At 40.4% G+C, this 12,053-nt stretch overlaps 1 protein-coding gene across 5 annotated transcripts in view; it reads right to left on the reverse strand.

The window, feature by feature from the left end:
- Positions 1–12,053, reverse strand: part of SEMA5B (semaphorin 5B) — a 358,202-nt gene that overhangs the window by 67,614 nt on the left and 278,535 nt on the right. For all 5 annotated transcript variants that reach the window (XM_060278773.1, XM_035128943.2, XM_035128952.2 and 2 more), the window contains 2 exons: positions 11,138–11,345; positions 7,697–7,904 (listed from right to left, as the gene is read on the reverse strand). In XM_060278773.1, the coding sequence (XP_060134756.1) occupies positions 7,697–7,904; positions 11,138–11,345 (416 nt within the window). The remainder of the gene's footprint in view (positions 1–7,696; positions 7,905–11,137; positions 11,346–12,053) is intronic.

Consider the following 12,053-nt stretch of genomic DNA (forward strand, 5'->3'; position numbering starts at 1 on the left):
CCACACTCCCCCCACAGACATTCAGTTTGCAGCAGTTGATATAAGGCGTGAGGAAAAAGGTTGCTCAAAATGAGTCCCCTAGCTCTTTTTCAATGTTATGTGAGGAATAAGACATGACACACATATTGTTCCAGCAGATGCAGGAGATTTTGAAAAGGAAAATGGCTGGAGGGAACTGAATTAAGCAGCACCTCCTTGGTAGCCTCCCACAGAGGATTCCATTCTACACTGTTCATGCATCTCTTGGATAACATTTGGCTTGGGTCTAATAAAGCTAATCTTGAACTGAAATCTAATCTGGTAAAATAGGAGATATTTGGTTACAAAATGTAATTATTTTGGAATCAGAAGTGTGCATATGAACATTATAAATAGATCAATTATTCTTGGAATTTCCCCATATGAGGATGGCTGCCAGAGATGTACTCTCACCTCTGTCTTTGTTTGGAATGTTGCTGGCTTTAAATTAAATTGGATAATGTTATACAGATAACTATTTTTCACTAATTGCCTTTGTACTTTAATATGGAATGTTTCCTGTGTAATTTTAAGTGCACCCTGCTCCACAAATGCTTATGTATAAGGCATTTGTTAGTCTATAAGGTGCTACAAGGCTCCAATGCCGGTTTTGCTGCAAGCCCCTCTGGAAATATTGAATTTTCAAGTTTATAACAAATTGCTGCATTATGTAATATATTGGCATTTCATTTAATCATTTGTAAGCAAACATGAATGCAGCACAACAGGGAAAACAGTTCAAAAATGAAATGAATAAAAAGTTAATGTATGGGGAAAAGAGGCATAAGGCCGCTTCACAAGTTGCTTAGGATAATACACCAAATTTAAACATTTTAAGTTTGAATAATCAAACATACTGTCTGAAAAACCGGAACCCAAACACCACACACTTATGCTGGTTTATCTGCTGCGATGATAAATTATAATCCCTGGGATTGCTAAAAATATCATTCTTTTTGTGCAAATTTTTAGTTCAGCAACAGCTACAATTTAACATAAGCATTTATTTTATAGCAAATGGAAATTTTAAAACTGGGTGGTCATGGTAAGAAAGCATGACTAGAAGAAGACAGGACTTTTGAGCATTTAATTTCATTTTAAACTTTGTCCATTATCCTGGTGCAATAATTGGTAGTGGTGAAAATCAACACAATTTTTGTGAAAATGTGTGGAACTTTTCTTAGTGATTTATTTTCTACTAAAAGAAATTAGCAGATGACAGTAGCAAGACATTTATGGTGAAGCATATTATACTTCTTATTTCTTAATTCTCCTGTCTCAAGGAGAACTTTTGCAATTCCCTACCCTGGATGAATGTGTCTACTACCGTGTTTCTCCAAAAATAAGACACCGTCTTATATTTATTTTTCCTCAAAAAAACAACAACACGGTGGCTTATTTTCAGGGGATGTCTTATTTTTTTTTAATTAAGTATGGTACAGTTTAACCTACAAGGTTAAACTGCCTATCACTTTGGCTTATTTTCGGGGTATGGCTTATTTTCGGGGTATGGCTTATTTTCGGAGAAACACAGTAGGAAAGAGACAAAGGTTCTATTTTGTACAATACAGAGGTTGTGTACACACAATATTTTAAAAGTGCATTTGAAGCACATTTACTCCCCTCCCCCAAAAAATTCTGGGCACTGTAGTTTGTTAAGGGTTGCTGGGAACAGAGTGACCAGAATTTGAGGACAAGAATGTGCTTTACAGCTATAGTGTATATGCAGCATGAGAAGCAGGGAAGCCTAACAAACACTTTTTTTATTGCACAGACTGAAAAATCCACTGAGCTAAATAGCAAATTGCATCACCCCACAACTTCTCTACATCACCATGTCAGAACCCACTTTGATTATCTGCAACTCTGTTGATAAATTGTGGACCACAAGTTAGTGGAAGTAAAACAAATACTAAGAGCACGCTGTGGAGGATTTCCACTGGAATTTATGACTACGTTAGGCTAGTTATTCTTCTGCAGCATCCGCAGGCATGTTAACGGGTTGAATTTTGACAATATTGCTTACTCAGTGTCAATCAGTACTAGGATGAAACTAATTTCACCTCGCTCACTGTGGCATTGTATTTTACCCTCAGTCCATCATGGCTGGATTTAGGCCAGTTAGGTAGAGATAAAGAGATCAGTAGACAAAGCTATTCTAAGCTATCTATATCACACAAGCGAGCATTAAAAGAATAACACGCTGACACCACCTAAAAGCCTCCAAACTCACCAGCATGTAAGTGACATACAGAACCCAGAAACTAGGCACCTCTGAAATTACTCCTTTTTACTACAGTAGTTCTGTCTCAAGAAATGTACAAGGTCATTAAGGCAGGCCCCAGACATTTTGGTGCATGAGGCAAAGGAGAAGACGGCACTCCCCCGTAAGACTGGCAATTGATCTTACTTCATACGATCTTCATATGAGAAAAGTGTTTCTCCCCCCAACACACACACCCCCCTGAGGCTAGAAGCATTGCATAGGGTCTTCCAGGCAGACATACTCTGTCCTCTGACAGAGGGGAATGGCTAGAAAAGGGGTCAGCAAACTTTTTCAGCAGGGGGCCGGTCCACTGTCCCTCAGACCTTGTGGTGGGCCAGACTCTCTCTCTCTCTCTCTCTCTCTCTCTCTCTCTCTCTCTCTCTCTCGGGGTGGGGGGTGGGGGGAAGAATTCCTATGCCCCACAAATAACCCAGAGATGCATCTTAAATAAAAGGACACATTCTACTCATGTAAAAACACTCTGATTGCTGGGCCATCAGTGGGCTGGATTTAGAAGGTGATTGGGCCAGATCCAACCCCCGGGCCTTAGTCTTCTACTCATGGGCTAGAAGAAGCAGCTAGGGAGGAATGGTGGAGGACTACTGCAACCCCCCCCCCAAAAAAAACCCAAGCACATACCCTTAGCATCTGCCACCTGAGGCAGAAGCTTCACCCTGCCTAACAGCAGAGCCAGCCATTAGGCTCATTTTCTATCTTTTTGTCACCTATATCCTGATAAAATGTGTGAAAATATCAACATGACATAAGAAGAGCCTGTGGAATCAGGTCAATGGCACATCTAGTCCAGCATCCTGTTCTCACAGTGGCCAACCAGATGCCCCCATGGGAAGCCTACAAGCAGGACCCGGGGGCAACAGGAGTCTCCCCTCCTGCGGTTTCTCATATTTGGAAAGCATACTGCCTCCAACAGTGGAGGCAGAGTATAGTAAAGTGGTACCTCGGTTTAAGAACAGTCCTGTTTACAAACAATTCGGTTTATGAACTCTGCAAAACCGGAAGTAGGGTCGTGGTTTGAGAACTTTACCTTGGTCTAAGAATGGAATCCGAACGGTGGAAGGGCACCAGCGGTAGGAGGTCTCATTAGGGAAAGCATGCCTCGGTTTAAGAACAGTTTCGGTTTAAGAACGGACTTCTGGAACAGATTAAGTTCGTAAACCAAGGTAGCACTGTAGCTGTGCCTAGTAGCTGGTAGGCTTATCATCCATGCATTTGTCTAATCCTCTTTTAAAACCACCCAAGTTTGTAGCCATCACTGCTTCTTGTGAGAGCAAATCCCACATTTTAACTACCGCAACAAAATGGAGGATGGTCACAGTATCTAGGATAGGCAATGGCAATCCTGCATGAGAAGACTGTGCTTGCTAACCATCTGAGCTACGGATAGTGAGGACACCGAGACACCCAGATTTTACTCTGAAAATGTAACTTCAGAAAAGCATGAAGGCTATTCCACAGTGGGAAACATCCTACAGACAAGCTGAGTCACATATTTGACCAAATCATGCTCTGAAAACAAATCTAGCTGAGACAGATCAGCAGAAACATATACATACACCACAGTATTTAAGCACAAGACAAAGCACAAACCTTTGGAGTAAACCCTTTGGAAGATTCATCAGAGGCTGTAGGAAAAAAAACAAAGCAAAGAGAACATGCCAGAAGTGCTGTTTGCTCACCCTGCTCTTGTTTTTGCTATACCTCTGAGAGTTTCCAGTGTATCCTGGAGCCTAACATCTGCTGAGAATGCCAGAGCACCTAGGTTTAATCAATGTTAAGATCAATCTTTCTCCCATGTCTGATATGCCTTTTCCCTTCCTTGCTTTGGAACCAGACCAAGGATTCCAAAACCCTGAATGATCATGACCTCCCAATCAGCCTCGAGGGTGTAACACACAAACTCACAGCTACCCTGGCAAAGTAGGACAGAGCCAAAGAAAACAAACAGGGCTGTGGTGTTGCTGCCTCAAGGGCACAAAGTCTCCTGCTGCATAAAAGCTCCTTCAAAGCCCCATGTTATTTAACAAGTAACTTTAAAAAAAAAGTGCTAAAGATGGAGTTTCTGCAAGAAGCCAGTTTTACAGACACACACACTCTCAGAGAGATGACAAAAAGAAGTTAGGAAAGGAAAGGGAGGGGGGATACCGTGCCTTCCTCCTGCAGCTAGTTTATTGGCATGTATTAAATGTAGACTCAACAACAAGAGGCTATAAATCACTGCCCAGGAGAAGTGCCAGGTAGAAAGCAATGGATGAAATTAAAACATCTTTCTTGATACAACCCAGTGCTGATACCAATACAAAGTTAGTTGGGGAACTTGTCGCCTTTATACCTAGGAAGTGGGGGAAGTGGTAGAAGTGGGGGGTGGAAATATTTCAAAACCTAGGATTTTAATAAAATATGCTTACAATGCAGTTATTTATTAAACCATCTACAAGATAGCACAGTCCCTTCTTTTGTTTCCTTAAAGATTCTGTACAACTGGCATGTTTTGCTTGGGTTTCAGCATCCCTGTTATGAAGACCATATGATGAACTTGTGAATTTTGAAACCCCAGTGTTGTATTACTTTCCTGATCACACCGATTTGATCAAACTGAATGCAATGGCATTGTTAATCAGCAAACAACAACAACAACAAGAGCCCTAATCCAACATCCTGTTCTAACAATGGCCAATGAGATGTCTATGGTGGGAGAAAAAGAGGGCAGCAGATTGGAGAATGCTGCCATACTGGGCATGGCCAGCCATGAGTGTTCACCATCAGAGTTGATGGGTGAGACCTGTGGCTCAACACATCTGTGCTCCACAGGGACCAAGACAAATGCAGGCGTATCAGCAAGCAGTGGGGAGACAACTGAGGCAAAGGGAATTACAAGGATCATTATCCTCTCTTTCTCCCTAAACCATTGTATGGAAAGAGTTATTTAGGCATTTGTTTAATCCCATTCCTGCCTTGATGGCCTCTCCTACAAGGCTGGGGTTTTACAGTATGTATGGCAAGGTGTGGGCAGGCTGCAGCACACCTTGCCATACATACACCTTTTTCATTTGACTGGATTAGCACTCCGCCTACACTGTCCAGTTCTGAGAATAATAATCCCAGTTTTAATGCATTATCTGATCTTGCTGTATTTAAAGTAATTATGCAGCTTTTCTTTAAAGTGTACAATGATACTTAAGAAGACTGAGGGGGTGGGAGAAAACAAGAAGGAAATGGGAGTTTTAGATTTGGGAAAGAAAATATCAGAACAAGCGTAATTGGCATTCCCCCCCCCCTTAAAAATCAAGTAGGCATAGAATTTATCCATTTAGGTTTCTGAGAGATGAGAAAGTTTAGCTGAGTGGCCACACAAAGCTACAAAGCATCAGACCACTAACTCTTCTATTGGCTCTCTAGGAAAATGCAGGAGTTTAAGAAATCTATATTAGATGAAGATTTCTATTAATTCAGAGACAAGAAAGTAAAAATCTTCACCAAAGGAAAAGCACTTCTGCAAGAGCAGACTCTAGTACCAGACCGAAGATGGCCATTGCTGAATAAGGTACTTTTGCATGTATCTTAGCAGTTCCAAGCAGGGTTTAAATGTTTTGAAATACGTAGTAAAGTTGTTATATGCCCAGTGGATATGAAGCTGTGCTCAATTACATCCTGGCATCAGAATTTTGCCTATTTTTTTATATTTTAACAAAATGACCCCAAGAAATGGGGGGCTTTTAATATGCTGTTGGTGGAACTAGGGTACGTGACATTCAAAATGCTTATCTACATCGGAGAGATAAAGAGGAACAAAAAGGAGATCAGCTTTGCCAGCTGACAAACATGCTGCCCAGATACATTGTACAAGCAGCTAATGCTTAGTGCCCAACACCCACTTTAACTTGCTGGGCATGACATTCATCTCAAGAAGCCTAGTGAAAATTCAAAGCCTGTCAACGTTTTTTCAAGTGCTCTGAGGCAAGGTCATCAAAGACACACAAACCTTTTGTCTTTGTGACTCCCATATGGCAGGACTGCACTCAGGAACGAAAATTGGAAACAAAACAAAACAAAAAAATCATTCCTATCCCCCTCCCTGTCCGTCTTGCTGACAATATAAACGTGGCATTTTTCCAGGTGTCACTTCCTTCTGAAATGAGTGATTGGCTTCAAAAAGCAATTTTTAAAAAAAATCCTAGGCACCTAAGTTGCCATGGCTGTTTTGACCTGAAGAACTCTGGACCAATGAGATGCTGGGAGGCACATGTCAGGGGAGACTACCAGGCAGAGTAGGCTGACAGTAATGTCATATTTATGTGCCCTTTGCATCTTGCCCTTGGGGGACAGCACTGACAAAGGGTATATGAACAGCTGGAGGACAGACTGCTGCTTGCAAGACCGTGGAGGGCAGCTGTAAGATCTAAATGGAGCCCCATATCACAGCTGTTATTAAAGCAAACTATTTAAGAACTATTTCACATAATTAATGTTTTTAATGTTTGTACCCAAAACCTTGTACATGTCCACACATAAAAATGTGATCTGCATATGCAACATGGGAATGTGACCACTGTGCCTATCACATCACGTTAACCTCTGAGTGGTGCAAGGACAGGAAACAAGCACACATTCTGCAATGCACCAGGAACAATGTCAAGTTCCATTCGTTGTATACAAGCAGCAACCACCTACCTTCCACTGAATATTCCAACCATCTAGCTCTGAACTGCTCTCACACAAAGCAAATGTAGGGGGGGGGCAACACTTCAAAGGCTTGCCATGAGTACAAAAACTCCAACTCTGTTTAGCTTGGGCTAGTCTTATCTGTGGTAGGTAGGTTTGTCCTCTCTTGTCCAATTTGTCAGGCATGCATAGTGTTCATCCTTTTTAAATATACACCATCGTTCACACACACTTCAACTTTTCTCCTTACATTTTAAGATGTGTTATTTTAAACAGAAGTAGCAACACCTAGTTCTACTCCCAGGCTTCAGCAGTTGAGTGCAGGTGTCTAGATCTTCACAGAACTGAACTCAGCGAGTAACACTGGTCAGTTAGTACTTCACGGATACAGGGTAAAGGTTCAACCAATAGGCCCTATTTACTCCACTAAGGCAATGGGTCAGGTCACACTTAACACAAAACCATTATTTGGCACTACCTGAACAAACCCCGTGCTTGCAGACATAATTTCTTGGTAAACAGGATTAATTTCCAATGAGGGCTAATGAGCAAGAACAGTTGCCTTCAAATCACTCCCTTTGCTTCTATAGGCTACGTGTGCCTGTCAGAATCTTCTGCCTCTCTCTGAAAGATGAAGAAAGGTATTCTAAAATGAATCAGACTGCAATACGTTTCCCTCATGCTTTTCTTTTAAGCTGGCATGGAATATATCAGAGCCATAAATTTTCTTACCCTTCTGTTCTGTACATTGAACATCTCTCCAGAGGAATTTTTAGCACTCCATTATTCAAACCCACAAACAGGGATCTGTCGCTGTGAAGGATTTGGAGGCTCTGGATTGGCTCCTTTTGGCTGGCAGGAAGAATCTGCATTTCCTCTAAATAACAACTCCTTAGGCTCTTATTAGTTGTAGAAAGTGCCTTCAAAATGGTGCCATGTTCTAGCAGAACAAGAAGAAACAGGAGGCAAGTAAATCTCCAAGATGTTGATTCAGTTTATCATCTAGCACACAGAGTGAAGATTAACTACGTCCCATTTACACAGCTGCTCTGACACCATTCTCTCCCCCCCCTCCTCTCCAATTTCTCTTCTTCTTATACACTTATAAAAACATAACCAAAAAAAGTGAATCCATTCATTTGGTTGAAGCCCCTCTGCTTGTGCATTCAGGTTCCCATTCATTCTGAATGAAGAGTGCTAAAGTATATAACTACTGAATGAAGCTAAAGTATGACCATTGAATTTGCTAACAAGTTGCTCCTGTGTTCTGATTTCCACTGCTGTTTTAATAGTGTTTGAGAAACTGTTAATATATAGTTTTTAACCTTTGTTGCAAGCCGCCTTGAGCTTCTATGTAGAAAGGGGGCATATAAGTAGTTTAATGAAATAATAATAAACAAATTATATGTCCTTATTAAGGAAGACATGGGATGAAGAGGTACATTCACACATTAAAGCAGTGTACCCTGCAAATTGTAACTACCGTATTTAAAGGATATAAGGATCTCTACCTAGTAAGTCTCAGCTGCACCTACAGTACAATTTTCCAGGGTTGTTTTCAAATAGGGTTGAATGTGTTCTGTAGATGTGTCCTAGAGGCTGATTCACACAAAGCTGTGTGATCTTAAATATGCTAACAGCTTAAAGCTTAAAAACATTGTTGGAGGCAGAATAGCAATCTGCAGCCACAGATTCCAAGGAACATTCTGCACAACTTTCATCTGAAAATCAGTACAAACTAAACACAACTGCATCCTTGCAGTCAGCTACATCCTGTGATTGGTGGAACACCCCCATGTAAATTTAAGTAACAGTAGACATGTAGCTGTGATATTTCTGTGGTCCTTAGTAGGGAGCTATGACTCACCAGACTTCAGGACTGCGTATCAAATACGCCTTCTAATCACATGCTAGAATCACATTATGACTGTTATCTATGCACATTCACTTGGAAATAAGCCTTACTGAGCTCAGTGGGATTTCCAAGTAAATGTGCTTTGTCCTTTGTAAAGTCCTAAAAATCTTGGGCCTTACAAAATTGTATTATTAATTAATTATTAACTAATTAATAATTAATTGAATTATTCAGATGTCAGTCCCAACCAGCGTGGCCAATGATCAGGGATGATGTGAGTAGTAGACCAAAACATCTGGAGGACACCAGGTTGGGGAAAGCTGTTCCTGACTATACTACCTATGTACCAAGGCCGTACTGTGAGAGGCAGTCTCAGTAGTTGCTTCACAGCCTGGAAACTTGCTTAACCCTGAACTTTGATATTTTCTGGAAATGCTGTAAGATATTCTCATTTGGAATGACTTTTATTAGATGGGATAATTGTGCGTGGGGTGCAATTTAAATCTGATAAGTGTTTTAATAAGTATTCTATCTATAGGTTTCAGTTTAAAGTGTTGTTGCATCCCTCAAGCATTGTCTTGGGAATGGGCTAGGCTTTAAGTTAATAAGGGAATAAAGTTAATCATTTTAAGGTCCCATTATAATTTCCAAGAAAACAGCAATTTTTCCATTTAAATAAGCAGGGTTTGTTAGTATTTGTCTTTGACAAGTTTGTACCGGGGGCGGGGGGGGGCGGGCGTTAAGACAAAATAAGAATATTCCTGATACTAGATCAACTCTTGATCTGTCTAACAGTAGCCCACGAGGCTATTTTCACTTTGGAGTTTATGCACTAAAGTTCCACCATTTATCGCTGTAGATCAATAATTAGTATTTTTTTGTTTATTTGTTCTAAAGTTAAATAAAGTTTTTGTCTATGCAGTTTTGTTACTGGAAATAAACGAAAGCTAATCACATTTGAAGTAAGTGGCGGTAAAAGGTAGAAAGATATATTATTACTCTATCTGGTAGATGATAACTTCTGAGACAGATGACTCCATAGTCATGGGATAAATTATACCAACACTTAGAGAGGCCATATATCTTAACATAAAATCAACTCATTCTGAATATATAATGGAATTATTAGATTTTTTAAAATGGAGCTCAGACATAAATTCTGATTAATTAAAATGTTTGATTTAGCTTTCACCACATAAGGAAGCTAGCATTTGCAACACTGCCATGGTGCACCTTTCCAAGCTTTTTTTTCCTACTTAAGAAGTTGGGCATTGAAGATTAGTCCACTATTGAAAGTTTTGCAAGCTATGGGATTGTGGTAGGTCTCCTCATTATATCCAAACTGGGCAGACTTTGCAATACTATATAAACCACAGTCTGCCAACAAACCAGGCTCGACTTTAAAGGCATGGAAGCCTGTCTGCAAATCACTACATGCAACTAGCTTGAAGAATGGCACGTGGATTCTGAGAGCATGGAAACCTCTTTGTGTGCTGGAGCTCATTATTTATATGAACCCTGCTGGCAGGATGTTTTTATTCAAAGGAATGACTCAGTAGATGTGCCTAAGTTTTGTGGATCACAGCTCAATGGTAGAACATATGTGTTGCAGATAGAAGGTTCCATATTCAATCCCTGGCACGGTGCATAGTCAGGACAAGGTACAGACTGAGATGCAGGGAAGCTACTGCCAGTCAGAGTAGATTGTAGTATTGGCCTAGATTGTCTAGAGCAGTGATGGCCAAATTTAGCCCTCCAGCTGTTTTGGGACTACAACTCCCATCATCCCTAGCTAACAAGACCAGTGGTCAGGGATTATAGGAATTGTAGTCCCAAAACAGCTGAAGGGCCAAGTTTGGCTACCCAAACGTGAAAACGCTTTTCAGATCTCTAGAAGAAAGTATGTATATGCATACTGTATGACCCAGAAACGAGTGAAGACTGTCAACCAGCTATTGTGAGGACATCATTTACCTCTCTACTCCTTTTTGAGCTGAACCTTCACCAGGATGGGGTTCAGTCTTCACAGAAACCTTCACTTGCAAATGAATTCCATTTAAGCAGATACTATTCTCTTTCTTCTCTTTCTTAGGCTAACTAAAGGACCGTAACCCCATCCCTTCTGCTTCCTAAAGCCATGTAAATGGTGGCCTACACTATCAAAATGCTCTTTCAGTTTCTACCCAGACAATAATGGAAGATCAATTCTCTCGCTTTCTCCTATTTGAGAACATTGTAGTAAGGAACTCACAGAGATTACTGTTTAATAAATCCACATATGAGATGGTTGAAGTCTCCCAGGTGTAAAAAGCACTTACCTGTTCCAATATATATCACATGGTATAGTGTGTCCTTGCCCTGAACAATGTCAACCACCAGCTTAGAAAAACGGATGTTGTCCTGAGTGACATATGGATCCACAGAGACTGGTTGCACAACATCGTTCATCAGGAATAAGCGCTGAGCATCCTGAAGGATCCTCTCTGTCAGGTTTTCATTAGGGCTATCATCATTCAGTATTCCACACTGAAGGAGAACAGAACAGCAGTGTTTCTTTTACAACTTTAAAAACTCTCTAAGATTAACGACTGTTTTCGTTTGTTTGCTATTTTTACTGCAGAGTTCTTGCCGACTGTCATGATGTTTATATTGACATGGATCTCAAGACACAGCTTCCAGTGATAAAAACAGATTACAAATTTGCAAGTTTGTTCCTTCTTCCATATTACACAGACATATCCAAATAAAAATCTTCTGGTTAATCTACCCCAAAAGAGGTTAAAAGAGGTTAATCTACTTCAATGTGGTACAAACGTAACTCCACAACACAATCCTATCCATGCTTACCTGGAATGTCCTTCTAACTGATGGAACAGGATTGCAACTGCCGATTTAGGCAATGCAAACATGCCAAAATCAAGATACTTCTTATACCAGAGCAGTTCTAGACATAAATATTCCTATTTAATTTGAAATCCACAATCTTGACTGGAATAGTCTCTCCCAATTTTGCTTCTTCTCCCTTTTCTCCTGCATGAACCATCTCTGATGGCTGGGGAAACCATTAATTGCTGAACTGCATTTTCTGTTCTCAGTGGAAAGAAGTTTATCATTTAATACCAGGGGTAGCATAAGTGCTAAGTAAGTGGACTTGCATTTTTCAATTGTTTTGTTCTAATTTCCATTTCATATGTCCCAGACCTGTATTTTTCTCTAGGAAAGATTTCTGGCATT

The sequence above is a fragment of the Zootoca vivipara genome, chromosome 1 (genome assembly GCF_963506605.1).
Source record: "Zootoca vivipara chromosome 1, rZooViv1.1, whole genome shotgun sequence".
NCBI classification, from domain to species: domain Eukaryota; kingdom Metazoa; phylum Chordata; class Lepidosauria; order Squamata; family Lacertidae; genus Zootoca; species Zootoca vivipara.